General features: G+C 37.3%; 2 protein-coding genes across 5 annotated transcripts in view; one reads left to right on the forward strand and one right to left on the reverse strand.

Annotated features, from left to right (window-relative positions):
• Positions 1 to 15,813, reverse strand: part of LOC109184155 (G patch domain-containing protein TGH) — a 31,376-nt gene extending 15,563 nt beyond the window's left edge. Inside the window, exons 1-17 of one of the 4 annotated variants that reach the window (XR_002054716.1) lie at positions 15,455 to 15,813; positions 14,826 to 14,916; positions 14,647 to 14,741; positions 14,447 to 14,547; positions 13,850 to 13,911; positions 13,661 to 13,735; positions 12,599 to 12,747; positions 11,977 to 12,052; positions 11,804 to 11,890; positions 11,630 to 11,707; positions 10,812 to 10,956; positions 9,724 to 10,210; positions 7,521 to 7,805; positions 7,308 to 7,436; positions 6,202 to 6,408; positions 4,913 to 5,804; positions 1,678 to 1,683 (exon numbers count right to left, since the gene is read on the reverse strand). Coding sequence is in view for 1 of the 4 variants with exons in the window: in XM_019334196.1 (XP_019189741.1) it covers positions 5,043 to 5,804; positions 6,202 to 6,408; positions 7,308 to 7,436; positions 7,521 to 7,805; positions 9,724 to 10,210; positions 10,812 to 10,956; positions 11,630 to 11,707; positions 11,804 to 11,890; positions 11,977 to 12,052; positions 12,599 to 12,747; positions 13,661 to 13,735; positions 13,850 to 13,911; positions 14,447 to 14,547; positions 14,647 to 14,741; positions 14,826 to 14,916; positions 15,455 to 15,589 (2,964 nt within the window). In the remaining 3 variants the exon portion in view is untranslated. The other 3 variants (XR_002054717.1, XR_002054715.1, XM_019334196.1) reach the window with 3 other exon arrangements.
• On the forward strand, positions 1,862 to 4,418 carry LOC109184157 (probable calcium-binding protein CML15). Its single transcript, XM_019334199.1, has 2 exons — positions 1,862 to 1,871; positions 3,652 to 4,418. Exon 2 carries the CDS (start codon positions 3,658 to 3,660, stop codon positions 4,156 to 4,158), a length of 501 nt encoding a protein of 166 aa, XP_019189744.1. The 5' UTR covers positions 1,862 to 1,871; positions 3,652 to 3,657; the 3' UTR covers positions 4,159 to 4,418.
• Positions 15,814 to 18,001: the final 2,188 nt, after the last annotated feature.

An 18,001-nucleotide genomic window follows, 5' to 3' on the forward strand; every position in this document is an offset into this window, starting at 1 on the left:
AAACTTTTTAAAGCTAGATACCTATTAATTGCTTTAATAATTAATATAATTGTTAGTCAAATCAATATCCAATAGTACTAAAAGTATTATTTCAAATTTTTATACATAAGATATAAAATTATTAAACCGAAATAATTAAAAATAATGTGTCCATATTACAAAAGATTTTATAATAGTAATTTTTATTGCCTAATAGAATTTTTCAATTATTAAATATTATTTATGATAATTATTGTATGACATTTAAATTATTAGGTAGAATTTTTATAATTAAGGTATAATATTATTAAATCAAAATTATTAAAAATAATGTATCCACGATATAAAATAAATTATACTTGTCTTAATAATCAATTTTTTTAATGCTACTAACTCTATTACATTGAATTAATATAAATTTATAATAATCATTTATTAATATAAATTTACAGTTATAAATTTGTATAAGGAAAACATAGAAACTTCTAGGAATAAATAAATAAATACATAAATAAAATCTCTCCATTTCATTTTTCTCTTTTGTCACTGTCACATTCCCACTCTCTTTAGAAAAAGACAAAGTAGGATGAGAAATGGCATCTATCTACAACGTCCTCACCCCTCAATTCGATTTAGCTGTTGCTTGATTGGTGTTTTGCCCAACGAACCATTTAAACTCTTAACGCTGCTTATTAAAAAAAATATAGAAACTTGAATGACATGTACAAATTTCAAAGTTAACATACTAACTCTAAGTTTCATAAAATATTACAAAATTATCAAAATCACTGTCATTATCATCCTCGATCGCATCTCTGCGCTCTTCCATAAAAACTAAACCATTAGGGTTCTGTTACCAAGCATCTTCCTCCTCAATTTCCTTTTGTTGAAGCAAAGCCTCCTTAAGTATCTTAAAGCTCATACCAGGCGATATAAACTGCAAAACATATTGAAGTATGGGGGAATATAGTTAGAAAAAGGTAGAAAATTAATACGAAAAGAAAGAAATGATGAGATGGAGAACTAAAAAAATGCTTTGAATTTTATTTTGGTTTTTAGTGTATTCTTATCATGCTTCCCTTTGTATCTGTTTACATATAAAGAGAATTCGTCCCTCTTCAAACTTTATCCACTTGATGAGCAAGGAACTCTATTACTTCCCGATCAATCTTTATAGATCCGTATCTTCTCCACAAAAACAAACAAACAAACAAACAAACAAAAATATATCAACATTTTGTCTTAGGAACCACTTTTCTTATTTAAAAATCGGAAAATACAAAGAAAAAAAAAACCAAAAAGAAAGAAAGAAAAATGAATCTAAGATAATGAAAACCTCACCTGTGCAAATCACGTATCAACCTCAACTGTGGAAGATCACAGGATAATTAGCAAAAGTCAATAAAATAATTAAGTTTAGTTGGGATTGTAGGTGAAGTTGATGGATTGTATATGATCATGTAAGGTGTATTTATACACAATAAATAAGATCAAAAGAACTTAGTATTAAAATTATAAAATGGTAAGAGATTTGAAGAAAGGTAAAAACTTTTAATTTCACACGGCATTCCATATACATATACTACACAGTAATTAGCACAGCATTCCATATGTACATATACTACACACTAATTAGCTTAATTAACAATAATCACCTTAATTACTACCTATTATATGAGTAACCTATACGTTAAGTACACTGTTCTAACCATCATTTCCCCTAATTATTTAATTAATAATATATTACTAATATAATTATTATTCCTAATGTATTTATTTGGAATTGTGTGTACCCAAGCTCAATACAATAAAATGGGTTAGGAAGATATCAGGTCAAACTTGTAGCTTAAAGAATATAATATAAATTAGGCAAAATAATTTATTTATTTAAGGTAGAAAATACTAATTTGTATTTATAGGTAGAAAATATTAATTCAAAAGGAAAGGATAAAAATTTATTTATTTAAGGTAATAACATTATTATTATTATTATTATTATTATTATTATTATTATTATTATATTACATAAATACCCCTAAGTTTTGGGGAGAAATTTTGGCTAGGAGAATTTTAGTTATATATATATATATATAGATATAGATTACTCAATCGAATAAGTCAAGTTTTATGCGAGAACATTTTATGTGAAATGTATATTTATTTTTAGTTAAAATATATTACATGTCATATGTAAAACATACATACATTTATTGATTATTTTTATCGAAAAATTATTTAGACTCCAAAATCTACTCCCAACTTTTTCCCTCATAATAAGTGTTTAAATAAATTTTATTAGAAGAAAAAAAAAATAAGTACCTGATAAATATCATGTTCCTCTTATATTAAGCAATCAAAACATGACACATGAGAGTATAGAATGTGAGTATTTGTAGAATACTTTGTTTTTAATTTAAAGTAAGTCATTATTTTTGACATCTTGAAATTTTCAATTTTTTTGAATATTACTGACTCTATTACAATGTAATATTTGTTCACAACTACTTTCTCAACCAAATAAAGCACAAAAAGTCAATACCGCATCTACTGCAACAACTTGGTACCATTGGACCACAAGGTCCTTAGTATTTTAAAATTTTCCTTCTTCTCCCAGAAGTTGAATCTCCAACCCAATGGCCCCACGCAGGCAAATTATTGTGTGGACCATGGTCCACACAATGTTACGTGGATTATAACAAAAAGTACAATTTTAAATTTTAATACACTAAATGTACATTAGTTTTGTACTGAATATACAATATACAATATAATGTACACTCAATACAAAAATAATGTACATCCCCTGAATACAATGTACATTATTTTTGTACTGAATGTACATTATTTTTGTATTGAATGTACATTATTTTACAGTATACAAAATATGGTCCACACAACTTGTATAGACCATGGTCCACACAATAATGATTGCCCCACGCAACCCAACTCGACGGAACATTTGAGAGAATGTTACAACGACTTAATAGTTCAACAGACCATGCTAAATGTCAGTGTATACAAAAAATCTATCCATTTTAAACATAATCCTCATATTATCGTCGCCAAGATTCAAACATTAATCTATCTCTCAAATATAATCTATTGAACCATTGAGTTAAGCTTGTACCTTGAAATTTTCCTTCAATGTGAACCGAGTGTGGAGTAATACTTTTCAAATGAAGTTAGAAGCGGGGCCCCATGAAACACATTGACTTTGCGGAGGATTCGAAGAAGCGAAGCGAGCAATGGCATATTGGCATATTGGCATATTGGCATGGTACAGTGTATACGGTTTACAGGTAAGCCATCCAGAAAATTAATGCACCGACGGTCCAACGGTCCGACGCGACGCCATTTCTTTATTGCAAAATTCATTACTACTTAAAAAATTCCAATTTTGAAAAATTCTTCCATGAACGCCTCCTCACAAATATAACAAACACAAACTACTACCCATCTTTACCCCTTCCTTCCAAGTTCAAAACCGCATTAAAAACCCCTCACCTCCCCCATCCTCCCTATCACACAACCCGCCGGCTCCGTGCCGCCACCACTATCTCTATCGGTTTTATGTAGCGCGCACGCGTTTATCCATCCATATCATAAAACTTGTTCTTTCGCCAATATTAGAAAGGGGGCGGGCGGTGGTATATATTTATTCGATCCAGTTAGATTGAGATGGCGTCTGTGGATCTGAAAGTGGATCTGAACGTGGATCAGCGGGAGGAATTGAAAGAGATATTCTCAAGATTCGACATGGATTCCGACGGGAGCTTAACCTTGTTAGAGCTCGCGGCTCTGCTGCGTTCACTAGGTCTGAAGCCGTCGGGAGACCAGATCCACGCGCTGTTAGCGAACATGGACGCCAACGGCAACGGCACCGTGGAGTTCGAGGAGCTGGTGGGGGCCATCTTACCCGACATGGACGACCAAATCCTGGTCAACCAACATCAGTTCCTCGAGGTGTTCCGTTCCTTTGACCGTGACGGTAACGGCTACATCACTCCGGCGGAGCTGGCGGGATCTATGGCCAAAATAGGGCAGCCGTTGTCTTACCGTGAGCTCACGGAGATGATCCGGGAGGCCGACACTGACGGTGACGGCGTTATCGACTTCACGGAATTCGCGGCTATTATGGCTAAGTCAGCTGCTGGGCATCTAGGACTCCCAGTTTCATAACCTTTTTGTCAAATTTGGGGAAGCCTTTTGTTTTGTTTTGTATACTACATAATAATACTAACCAAACTTTGGCTGCCAATCCTCACTTTCACCTTCTTAATCTCTACTATTATGGTTATGTTAATTATATCCAGTGGCTGTTCTGCTTGTGGTTCATCCTTTTTAAGCCATTTCAAATCATGTACTGTGTAATTGGGTTTCATCTATCAAGCTTGTGATGTGATTATATATAATACTATCCTGCTTGCAAATTGCAATCATATCCCCAGATTTAGATTGTCATTTAACTCCCTTGAAATCAAGATTTTGATCAAATTCTAAGAATAAAACCAGATGTTATGTTCTAGTGGAACGAAGTAGTTTTTTCAATTGGGAAGTCATGGGTTCGATCCCTCAGTAAAGGTGGTAACAACTCTTTGTGATTCAGCAGGTTGAGAAAGTATGTACAGATACTACATTATAATGGAGTCAATAGTGTACTAAAAAGAAAATGTAAAACTGTCATTACAGTCAAAAGGCAAAAATGAAATAAACTAGTTCGAAAAGTTTATGGCAGTCAGGAATAGGTAGTAGTATATATTGTATTCATCCATAGTGCTGATGAAGATTGAATAGCATTCACGACGGACCTTTTACTTTTTCACTGTCCTGTTAGGAGCAAGTTTGTAACTTGTAAGTCTAACCTGAAATTATAACTTCAAACATAAAATAAAATGCCATTTTTTTTTCTTATAAAATAGCGATAATAACCCACCGCCCACATCACTTGCAATCCACCACCCAAAATGGACTGATCTGCTGTTGAAGAGCAGATACTGCTATAGGACCTTCAATGGGGAACCCTCTGATCACACAGCACTCTGGCAATATAAACCCCACTTCCCCTACTCTTTATGTTTGTGTTTCGTCCTTCGGGATTCTCCACGTTCTTTCCCAGAATGATGATGAGAAGATCTGCTGCTGGGAGAGCCCCGCCTCCGATGCTTTGAGTGTCTCTTGCTACTACTTCTATGCCTTGATGATCGATTCTTTTCTCTTTTAGATTTTTCATGACCCCGATCTCTATAGTCGTCAGATGAATCACTATCTGAACTGTCACTTGTTCTCTGCCGATTATGCTTGCGTTTTCTACTTCTGTTTTCCTCTGACGAATTACTGCTCCAATCATCACGCTGACTAGCTTCAGATTTTGTGTTTATATCAGTTTGACCTTTTTCCTTTTGTGGAATATTTCTGTTCATGTCGCTCCCATAGTACCCAGAACTAACTGTTCGGCTATCATTCCTACGAGATATGAAATCCACTGTTCCTCCTCCTGACTTCAACCTATCCCCTTGAAGGATCTCCTGCAGATGAGGTTTATCCGGCATTGCTTCAACATTTCTAGCATTATCAGCAGAAGATGTTTTATTCCCAATGGCTCTTTCTGCATTGAAGGTCCCCTTGTCTGTAGTGCTAGCTTTGGTTTCTGGGAAAGGTACATCTGGGGGAACTTCTAGGCCTAACTCTTTACCCAATGATTCTAAGAAGTCACCAGCAATTATTCGATTTAGAGTTGTATTAGCAGCCTCAACCTTCTTCTCAGGATCCTTCGCTTGGGTGTGATTCATAATTTCCTCATCATCTGAATCATCAGAAAATATAGCCTAAAAAAGAAAAGAAAAGAAAAGCAATCAAATATTAGAATACTACTAGCCTTCATTTAGAATATAGAATAACAACAAAGCAAATGGAAAAACCAACTCAACAATATCTGCTCAGTAGATTAAGTATAGTCTAAACAATAAGGGCAGATTATCTGAAAATACAATTCTTTTTGTCAGGCCATGAGGTGTCTTGAGCAGACCCTAACTGTAGGAAGCACCTTTAAGTCCGTACCATACTCAGACTAATCCCCAATTGCATCGGGCCGGCCCAATTAAGGGGCAAAGTGCTGGCCAAATTGGTTTTTACATACGAGAGGGGGTTCGAACTCCCAACCTCTTTTAAGGGATGAGAGTGCTCTTAAGGGCAGATTATCTGAAAATACCATTGATATATTACCTTGTATAAGTCAACAGGCCTTTCAACATTTTCAACTTCTATCTCAGCCTCAATCTCTTTTTGAGTTCTTATTTCCTCTTGACTGGCCTCAGGAACAGAAAATAGTCTACTATCAGTAACAAACTCCTCCACCTTAGCACTTTTAACAGAATCTGTCATGAATATAAGAGAATCCATTTTACTCCTTGCACGTGGAGCTGGTGGTGGCTGCAGAAGATAATATAGAGCTTATCACAATTCATTAGACATAACACAGAAAAGCATATTACACTAAGTCAGAAAATAAGATTTTACAAATGTACCAAGTGTTGGACTAGACAAGTAATGTAGTGACGAAAATATATAAACACACATCCTCTCATCTTTCCAATTGGGATCAAGCCCAAACTACTAGCAGGACTGTGTATTAGTTTCTTAAAGCCAAAATTCAAACTTCACAAAATAATCCAAACAGTTTTATTCCTCCATAGGCTGCCTGCGCAACAGAGAAAGAGGGGGATTGTTCCTTATAGGCAAATTATATCGTGGACCAGGGTCCACCTTACATGGTGGACCTTGATCCAAAATGACGTCATTTTATATTAAGTGTCAAGTAGTACATCATATTTAATAACATCATTCAGTATTATGTTCATAATATTTGTTCTATCCATAAACCAAAACCTTTATGTCCATAAACACAAAACTAAATGTACATCATATTTATTTTCGTTCAGTTTATAGTATGTTTATAATGTTCCTTCTATATGTTCATAAAACCAAAGCTTAATGTACATAAACATTACACTAAAGTAATGGCTTTATATACCTAAGAATTTAAAAAATAAAAAATAAAAAATAAAATATATCAATATGGTGTCATTTAAAAGATATCAATTAGAGCTTTTTAATGATATATTTTTTTATACATTAACTATATTTGTACAAAAAGAAAAAGATAAAAATAAATTTAAGCTGAAAAAAATGTATAAGGAGAAAAAATAGGGGTGTGTTTGGGTGCATGTTGCTACATGCACCCTGGTCCACCATATAACTATTGTTCCCTATATTTCATATCATATTAATATATAAACAAGTTATGAACAAAATAATGAAAATATCGTTACCTTGCCCATGTAGGGGTCAATTAGATCAAAACGCTTGCACAGAATAGGTGAAGGACGCCACTGAAACTCTTCCCTTTTAGGATACAATTTCTTTTTAGTTAATTCCTCATCACGATCAACTTTAGTGTTCTGTGACAGAAATGAGATGTTAAGAATCACTGAGTTTGAACTGTAAACATTTCATTTTGCAAGCCTAGATACTGTAATGCATACCTCGACTGTGCTAGAAGTGAATCTGGACGCTGCTACAGCTAGTGTATCTGAAAACAACTCATTTGGGGGTTTGCTTTCTGTCCCCCATTTCCCTTTCTGTATAGCCTCAGCGACAGCCTCAAATTCTAACCTTTCACGAGCACGAGCCGCTTCTGACAATGTACTAGATCCTCCTGAATCTTTAGGGCGAAGACCTCCTTGATATTTCTCCTTCAAGAACTGTTCAAATCTTTCTTGTTTTGCAGGATCATCTCGGAAAGGTTTTCCAGCTTCAGGCATCTCAGTCTAGAGATGATATTAAGAATCAATAATCTAGAACCTAACATTCTTTGGATGTTGAAACAATGCTATGAAAAGCAAAACCTTCTAAAGCAGTGAAGATCAAACCCAGAAAAAACAAGGCTAAAGAACTCAAGCTTACTAGGTGCAGCACATTAAAATTCATCAATCCATCCCAAATTTGTTTTCCGGTTTACTGTAGATATAGATTTTACAAGGCGTTTGGTTGGAAGGAGGGAATTAGGGGGGAAAGGAATTGTAATTCCGTGGGAAAAGAATAAGGTGGGAATTCAAATTACATTGTTTGGTAGGCAGGAAAAGAAATACTGGGAATTGAAAGGGAAGAAGTGAATAAAGACTAAAATGCCCTTGTATAATAATACAGAGTAATATAAATAATAAGGGCAAAATAGTAATTCATTGTTGAATTACAATTCCACAAGCTATGGAATTGCAATTCCATGGTTGGAGAGTTGGAGGGAATTGCAATTCCAAACCAAACCATGGAATATAAATTCCATGGAGTTTGGTAAGAATGGAGTTAAGGAAACGGAGAAGAGTACATGATGTATTCTATTGCCAATGAAAAGGAACGACGCATATGATGACATTACATAAAGTACAATTTTCGTAATGAATTCAAAAGGATAATATAGGAAATTAGAACTGCTTTTGGCACTTGTTTAGGAAATTGGACAACATTTTGTGACATACTAAAAAGGAGCTCTGAACAACCTTTTTGGTGTCTATTTAATCAAGTACTGTCTATTAATAAGCTGAATTCATTTATTCAAACTTAGAACAACTAAAAACAATTTAGTCAAAAAGGGGAGAAGTGAGGAAGTTTGCAGATGCAATGTCTTGAGGCTTCATATTTCAAACTAAATCAAATGTCAGTTTTTTATGCATTTTAAAAGCATAGATAACACTGCTAAAGTAAATCATAGGTAAAAAAGAACATGAGTACATGACACTGTTGTTCATCCTGAAACTTTATCTGGAAACCAGTTCAATCATACAATTCAACACAATCTTGACATGTACTACAATCCAGTTAATATAGTGTTGAGGTGGTATGGAATATATCATGTTTTGAAGATTTAATAAAACAGAATGGACAATTATTGCCAGACAGTAATGGAAGGATGCCAGTGGAATAACTAGACATGTGATAAACCTTAACCTGCCTGCATGGGTTTGGCTGGTGAAAACATTTTTTTTTTAAATTAAATTTTAAAAAAATGGAGAGAGCCAGTTTCAATTTGGATAAGAGTCAAGGTTAGAAACCAGGACAAGAATTTATTTTTGGTCCAATACTCCAATGCTATATTGCTTAGGTTATAGAAAAGGCAACATTTTTATTAGAAGCTCTCTTAGAATCAAATCAGTGAACAATTAGAACACCAAAGCTCCCAAGAGGGTTGGACAGCTGTTCACAAGTCATAGCTACATTTTGATGCAGATAAAATGAAAAGGCTGCAGAAGATGTGTTATGTGTGCAGGTGAGAAGAAATTATCTGCTCACAATGCCATGCAGTTTTGAGTTCCAAACATTTACAGGCACAAAGGGTTCTTTTTCATTTGGAGAGCCTGTCATGTGATACAAACAATCTCAGGAGGCAGTTCCTCTGTGCTTGATGTGGTTTTTGCAAAAAGAAACATACATGGTCTTTCTCCAAGAGATTAGTATAGATGTTGAGGGTCTAGTATTGACATTTGAGAGTTTTATTCTTTTCATGTAAAGAAAAGTTGGTACAAGGCATAGGGGAGTTTATGAATCTATCAAACTATTTCCAATTGACATGCATGTATATATTTGCAAACAGAAAGATGATGCTACCTTATCAAAAGAATCTAGTATAAGATTCACCATGTTAGAATATCAACCTAGAAGTTGGGTAAAGAGATATTTGAAAGTACTCACCATTGGGGAAGACTTAGTAAATGTTTCCTTGAGACTGGACTGGAAATTGATGGCATCAGCAGGAGTTACAGTGGAGCTCGCCTCTCTCAAGCTTCTTTCTAGAGGCTTCTCCCCTAAAATTTTTCCACGGCTCTCTGCTGTCATCTGAGAATTTTGTTGTATTTTGCCTTCCAAATGCTTTCCTGTTTGACCAGTATGCTTCTGTCTCTCCTCCCAAAGTCTCCTTGAATAATATTCATGGCCACTCCCTCCAGTAAGGAAACCAAACAAAGGGTTTGACTGATTTTTTTCCCGAGAAAGATCCTCAAATAGTTTACCAGCACGAGCTACTAAACTTGCTAAACCTTCAATTAAGATTCTAAGGTTCTTATCCTCTGGAGGTGGAACCTCTGGGGGTGGAGATTCAGCAACTCTACTGTTGACTTCAAGAGGAGCTGTAAACTTGTGAAAGGGGACAAAATCTTTTGGAACCACTGGAGGATCAAATCTGACATTTTAATAATATATTTCTTTTAGCACCAAAGAAATGGAATGTATGCAATTTCAGTGTCTGAACAAAAAATATATAACCTACAATACCAAATCAAGAATTGAAATATATTCTATGTACAACTACAAAATGAAATAGTGCTCTTTAGACAAACTCATAATGGATGGCTCTTGGCAATAAGATGAATTCTTATATTAGTCAGCCAAAACAGAAATCACTCAGCTCTTACATGCAAAAAAAGTTGATAGCTGAGCCACATGGTAATTCAACCTCCTATGTTATTATTACATCTGTTTTATTTCTTTAATGTTTACTTCCATAGTACCATTACAAGCACTTTTCAATGCATGGCGTCTTGCTCAGGTTAAATTCATCAGGATAGTAACAACTTTTGGGCTTGAAGACCAGAAGAAACAAATACTTATTGATTTGAGTAGAATTCTTGACATTACTCTTAAGTTCAATTTCTAGGGATGAAATCATACTTGTATTCAATTTTTTATTTGCATGTAGCTATTGCAATGAAGAACAATATAAATTTTCCCCCAGGAGGGGCTGCCAATGAACTTTGTCTCAATGAAGGCAAATGGATAATTACCTTTCTAATTGATATTCAGAATTCGAGGCAGCCTTAAAACCAGGCAGAACATCATGTTTTTTATTATCCAACATCTTTACATTCTCCTTTGTTGGTAATGGAGGCTCCTCAACTTCTTCAACATATGAACCTTCGATTTCAAAACCTGATTAAAAGCATTAATTAGACAAAGTAACTCTCTCAATGAGTATGAAACCCCTCCAAATGATGCACCAGGTAGAAGCACAGACAATCTTTAATAGTGTACACCATGTGGACCATACCAGTCAATGACATTTTCAATGAACAAGAGAAGCAACATCTCGATAAATCCATATCATAGAACACTCTAAAATTGCAGATAGACCAGAAAAGGTTATTTTTTAGGACACATCAAACCTACTGCCTAACCAAGCAAAAATATACTCCGTATTACAGTGCATATCACACCTAATGCCTATAAATTTTAGTTAGAAAACCCATTTATTCTCACTCTGATGAGTACCCAGACTGTCAGTCACCTAAGAAACCTAGAAAATGGTCCATCATTTTATTCAGTTAAGTTCATCAATATGGACTGCCAAATATCACTGGCTAACATCCTGTAGAAATTTTTAGCCATGTAAATATGGAAACTGTAATACTTCAACTAAGGCAAGAATCATTAAAATGGGAATGGTTCTCTAGAATAAAAATCAGGAGTCTTCCACGTGCACAGCTATGAAATCTTAAGAAAGGAGTAAATAAGGTAGCATTGTCTACCAATGGTTAAAATAATATACTCAGGACTTAGCTCCACATGCACAGCATGTGCACACATTGAAGAAGAATAAACCAACCTGAGGTATACACATCTTCATCTTCAACATCCAATTCCTCAAGAGCCCCAATTCCAAAGCCAGGAGCAACCCTTCCAGCTGATATATTTAAGCTAGCAAGTTATAGAGGCAAAACAAGGAAAAAGGATAGCACATGCTAATATGCAAGCACACAATTACTCATGAAAATCTTACATTTAAAACCAAAGAGACTATCCTTCATTGAGAGGGGCCCTTGACGTCCAATGTCCTTCTTCCCAGATACACGTGACCTCTTCTTTTCTAAACATAAAACAATCAAACAAGGTGCAGACAAATTATAAGCAAATGTTCTAAGATTAAAGATATTTACCAAATAAAAGAAGTACCTCTAAATTCAGGAGCATGTTTGAATGGATCATAGCCTAAGCCATGCAGGTCTTGTTTTGGACTAAGAACAAAATTCTACACAATGAAAAGGAGCGGATGAGGACAGCCTTCAGTATATCATTACTGATATCAATTCGTGTGGGTGGGTGGGGAGGGGAGGGAAGGGGGTGCAGGGAAGGAGGGAATAGTAATATGCATGATGTAAAACTAACAACCATAATTGTTTTAGTGTGACAGAAATAAGGAATCATCTAAAGCAGAAACAAGAAGAGATATTCTACATAATCATTGACTCATTGTTTGTGACCAAGAAGAAAGGAACTTTTGGTTTCATTTTCCCCTTCTTTGTAAGGAGCAAGCAGGTAACTATCTTCAAGCTTATATACAGCTATGAGAAATCATGGAGGATTAAATAAAGAATTCTTGGAACAACAGAATGATAACTAGCAAGTCATATAAATTTCCTTTATCCATAATACAATGTTAAAGAAAATTAAGACCAAATCTACCAACTATTATCCAATAATAAGAGTAACAAAAGTTATGCCTCTATAAATGGGCAGTAAAAGTTGACATAGAAAATACAAAGTAAAACATTAATTTAAGACGGGGTAGACGCACCGGTGTGCTCTTAAAGAACTGACTATCATCATCAGCTGGCAGATCAATGGGATGGATATCATGTTCAAACTGTTCAGAACCCACATGTTGACCTTTTGCATCATTAGAGGAAAGTGCCAAAAAGGCTTTCCTTGCTACTCTGCGAGCCTCTGAAGAAAGAACCAAAAGAGAGACAAGTTGCATTCAATAGATCATCCAATGAAACATCACTTATTAGAAGTTGAGCCTAAAGAGAATCAAATCAATTCCACAATTTTCATTTCACAGTCAAGAAAATTTAGGGCTCGGATCACTGAGAAATAAATTCCAGAATCTGTTTTTCAGTAAAAAGATAGAGAATGAGAGGGAGAGAGAGAGAGAGAGATGAGTTTTATTGGATAGTAAATGAGTAAATCCTATACAACATCAATTAGTATTTAGTAGAAGTAGAGTCTAGAGACAATTAAAACAGGTCCACAACTTTGAACTTTGATTTCATCGACAGGAAAATTCAATCTTGTCACTTGAAGAAATTTTAAAATTTTAAAAATATATATATATTTTACAAAAATAAAAAATAAAGGGGAAAATCATTTAACTGCCAAGAACCAAATTTGTAAATCAATTATCATTGGGAATGTCAAAGAAATTGTGTATTTAACCTAGAAATTTGTATTCCATACATATGAGAGGGAAGACAATTTATCACTTTATCATCCAAAGAACAAATATGCTACCTTTTGGTAGAAACCAGAGATAGCATTTGCATCTGGCTGTTAATCAGGGACCAATTTGACTATTCTCTTATAACTTAAGGACAAAAAATGTTTTCCCCTTAGGCCCTTACATATAAGCCTATAAGGAATACAAATTTGCTTTGAAATTCCGAATTATAATGTCTTTTCTTTTTCTAGGTTACTTTCATTTGTAAGCTTGTAATTATTTGAACCAGTGCTACACTGTACCACCAACCAAAATGGCACCTTGTACAGCAAGTTATATATGATTATGCTCACGCAAACATCTAAGAGCTAACCTCAACACAAACAAAGGCAGGGCTTGCAGGTAGGAGTGTAGACATACCATAGAGTGAATCAGCATTCGAGTCCTTGACTGAACGACCATGCCGCCATCCCATCTTCAGCAGCAACTTTGCTCCTGGTCAGGAATAGAAAAATGCTTATTAAAGACAAATAACAAACACACATGCAGACAAGGTAATAAAAGGGTAAGTAGAAATGGAATAATTTCCACAATACAACCAAAACACACCAATGGACTCAGGTGCTGAAACTACTAGCTCATCAGGAACAGGTCCGGGAATAACTGATGGCCTGCAACATACAATTTGATGATCAGACATTAAAAGAAAAAAGCAATAGAATGAATTTCCAGGGAGTAAAAAAGAAGAATAAATAGAAAATCAATAGGCATGATCTTAGATGAAAGCAAGTTCCGATCCACTGCAAATTCATGAAAGTATTCACATGCCAAAGGCAGAGAAAAATGCATTCCGAGTTTCAGATTATGGCAGTAGTTAAAAATAAACTAAATTTTGAATGAGAAAATTCCCCTACACTGAAATAATTAAATCAGATTGCACTTCCCAAAATAAGAGAACAGACTTCATATAAAATGCTTAAGAAACCATGAAAATAAAACATGCTCAAAATTGAGATCGAATTCCTCAGAACATGGTATAATGTTTAGTGACTAATGATAGCTGATCAAACTATGTATACATATCAAACAGTTTCCTTCGTATGGATAAATATATTCAAACAAATCTACTAAATCTAATAATTTGATATATATACACACACATGACATATAAAATAAATTTGTTTGATATGAGATAGCATGTGCAACCTCTGCTTTTGCTCCTGTTCAGCTTGTTTACGAGCACGTTCAGCAGCAGTAAATCCAAATGTATCGTACTGTGACGAAGTCCCAAGGTGGCCCTCCATTTCCTATCAAATTATTTATATTAAAAACATAAATACTCCGTAAAAGAATAACTCATTCAACTTGCTTTAGAGAACCAGGAATGCTAAAATAAGAAAACATACATCTTTCTCATCATCATCCAAAAAGTTATAAATACTCTGCTGCTTGATTTCAGCTCTGCTTTTCCGAGACGATGTAAATGACTGTGGAGTCCATCCTATGCCATGGTGATAAAACACCAAATAAAAGTAATGTCAAGGCATAAAATATGAACCAAACTAATAATTATAAAACAAACTACCTTCTTTTGAGCCAACTGTATTGTAATATCCTGCAGAATAACCACCAGTAAATGCACCATGAAATCTCCTTCTACCCTCTTCATCCGTGACCTGGAATTCAAAAATTATCAGCATTAAAGAGGACAAAACTCTTGCTCATTTCTAAATACAACAAGGCATGTGAACAAAAGAAGATAGAAACAAATATGGTGGTTCTAAAAGAAACTAAACAAAAGATATAAGAAATTTTGAGTAGCATATACAGGTTTAGAAGCAGCCATAAAAATCCAAGGTGCGCAGGATCGAAAACTCTCTTAACAGCTCAGAAGCCACAAATTCCTTTAAAGTCATCACTAGATCATTCAAATTATATCAAATTGTTCAGTTCAAGCAGCACGCAATCTTCAGAGCTAATATTTAGCCACCGGTGATGGCATTGAGATTTCTACTCGATACGAACTTGACGAAAACAAACATCCACTCAATAATACATATATAAGAAACATTTAATAGATTAACTTATTCAATGATGTAATATACTGAGCTCTCACAATACGCAATTTCACAAACACATAGGATCCTACTCCTCCCAAGACCTCAGTAGAGTTTGCGCATACACAGCTTATATGAGTGCCTTTGGTGGAATTACCTCTTGCTTCCAAACTGGAAGGCTGCGCAATTGGCCGGAGGCCTCAGCGACGGCCTTCTTCTTCCGGCTGGAGACGTCTTCCTCTCGCTCTATAGGCTTTCCGAAGAAGACGAAATCCTCCTCGTCGCTGTCCATTCCCAATCCCTACCTGATTAATATCTCCTTGCAAGTTTCTTGAGAAAACTGAAATCGAAATCTCTGCTACGCGAAATAAATTTTACAGGCAATTTCACAAGTGGCGCGCCGTAACTGTTTGACAAATTAGCTGCGGAACTTGGATCATTAGCTCCTCAACTCCAAGGAAACGAGAAAGAGCGCAAGGAGCCATTGGGGGGCAAAAATGCGAAACTAAGGGCGTAACGGGAAGGTCATCAATCTTAATACAGTAGAGTGGACCATGGTGTTGTAACCATGGTCCAAAACGGGGTCATTTTTTTTTTTTTAATGAAAATAAATGATAATTGTTGTGTTATATGATGTGCTTAATTTTTTTTTTTAATGATATTGTAATGAAATTACAATGTTTATAAATGGTAGGAAATATCCCGACCGACATAAGCTCTACCTCGACCGAGTTGTCTTTGTTCTTTTCTTCTTTGTCTTTGCAGGTGACAGGTCGGGCTTCATGCGAAGAACTCGGTCGGGGTCCGACCGGGAGTTGCCCGAGTGATGGTGTCGACCACCGAGCGGTAGCCCTTTGGCAGGAGAGCTGGTACAGGACACGTGGCGGCTCTCTACGACGACAGGCAGGGCACCTGGGAGGATGACACGTGGTGGCTACGTGGAGAACATGCCGAACGACCGGAGTCATGTCTCCAGGCACAGCGGCTATAAATACCCACAGTAGCTACAGTGTAGAGGACTTTTTTGGACGATCGATAGGTTGTTGTTAGAGAATCCCGACCGGGGTCGGCACTCAGAGCAACCAAGTAGATTGTACTTAGGGCCTTTACCGTGATCAATAAAGACATTTATTCGCTTTGATTGGTCTCGGGTTTATTCTATATTGCTTACGTATAATTAGCAGTATCATTTTGGCGCCGTCTGTGGGGACCCGTGCGAGAAAGCAACGTCTTGACGAGCACTCGCTCCCTCTCCAATCATGTATCCGTGGGCTCAAAACAACTTCGCCGACGATCAGGCGGACGCAGCGAGCTCATCTGGGCACCATGCCACCCAACAGCAAGGTCAGACGGTAGAATTGAATCTCAATCTTTCACCACCGCATCCGTCTAACACATACCCGGTCGCACAATAACCGGTGAACTACATACAACCGGGATACCAAACACCCGGTCAGCAATATCAGCAGCAGCCGGTGATGTATCCCGGCCAATATCCATACCCGGTTCCACCTCCACCGTACGGGTATTGGCCTGGCCAACCGATGTACTACACTCCCCCGGTTGGTTATCCACCATATACGCCTGCTTACATAGCTCCAGCCGCCGCCCCTCCAGTACAACCGACCGCACAGGTAGAGCCGCAGCGTCAGTCCGCTTCCCGGGCTCGACGCTCGGCTCATTCGCGGTTGGGGTCGGGGGGTGCTGATGCGATGGAGGCACCAGGGCAGGCAGAGCAAGCGGTCGAGGTTCCCGTCCAAGCGGAGGACCCCGAAGAAACTGCCCGAGCGGCAGCTTTTGGTCGTCTTCGACCGGAGATGCGTCAGCGTTTGGGACCCCAAGACCCGAACCGCGGGCAAGGAGACGTGCAGATGCAGGAGGCTAGCCAGGAGGCCTCATCTGGGTATAGTGGGTCGAGATCTCACCGACGGCGACGCGCTCGGGATACAGCCCAAGCTGCTCAAGCCGCAGAGCTCAACGAGACCCGAGGATTACTCTATAACCTCCAGGCGGAATTTGCGCAATTCAGAAACGCGCACCCTGCAGCAACCCCGGTTGGACAACCGACCCTGCACCAGACGCCTTTCACAGCAGCGGTAATGGCTCAGCCTTACCCGTTTGACTTAAAGGTCTCTGGAGAGAAGAGTTATGATGGCCGGATAGACCCTGAGGCCCATGTCAACGATTTCCACAGCAATATGACGCTGAAGGGTGTGTCAGACGCCGTAATGTGCAGGGCTTTCTATTCCACGCTTACCGGTCGAGCGGCAGAATGGTTCCGAACTTTGCAGCCGGGATCGATCGACAGGTTTGACACCCTGGCGGTCAAGTTTGTGAGGAAGTTTATCACTTCCAAAGTGGTGAGGAAATCCTACATGTATCTGGAGAAGGCCAAGCAACTCGAAGGCGAGAGCTTGACCGACTTCCTCACCAAATGGAAGGCGGCGGTCGGGGAGGTCGAGCCCATGGATGATGCCACCGCCACTCATATGTTGCACATTTCTCTCCGGGCGGGATACTTGTATCAGGATTTCATTCTACACCCCCCGGCCACGTATGAGGAGGCCCTTCGAAGGGTCACAGATTATGCCAATGCTGGCGAGGCGAACGCCGTAAAGCGCTCGCAGGAGGTCGGGTCTTCATCCCGTAAACCGGCCGGCCGGGCGGAACACCGATCGGGGGATGACCATCCCCGATCCCGCAC

Source organism: Ipomoea nil, unplaced genomic scaffold (genome assembly GCF_001879475.1).
Source record: "Ipomoea nil cultivar Tokyo-kokei standard unplaced genomic scaffold, Asagao_1.1 scaffold1250, whole genome shotgun sequence".
Classification (NCBI taxonomy): domain Eukaryota; kingdom Viridiplantae; phylum Streptophyta; class Magnoliopsida; order Solanales; family Convolvulaceae; genus Ipomoea; species Ipomoea nil.

Excerpts from the sequence above, each read along its gene's own strand:
- LOC109184157 (XM_019334199.1), top strand. The coding sequence starts at position 3,658 with ATGGCGTCTGTGGATCTGAAAGTGGATCTGAACGTGGATCAGCGGGAG.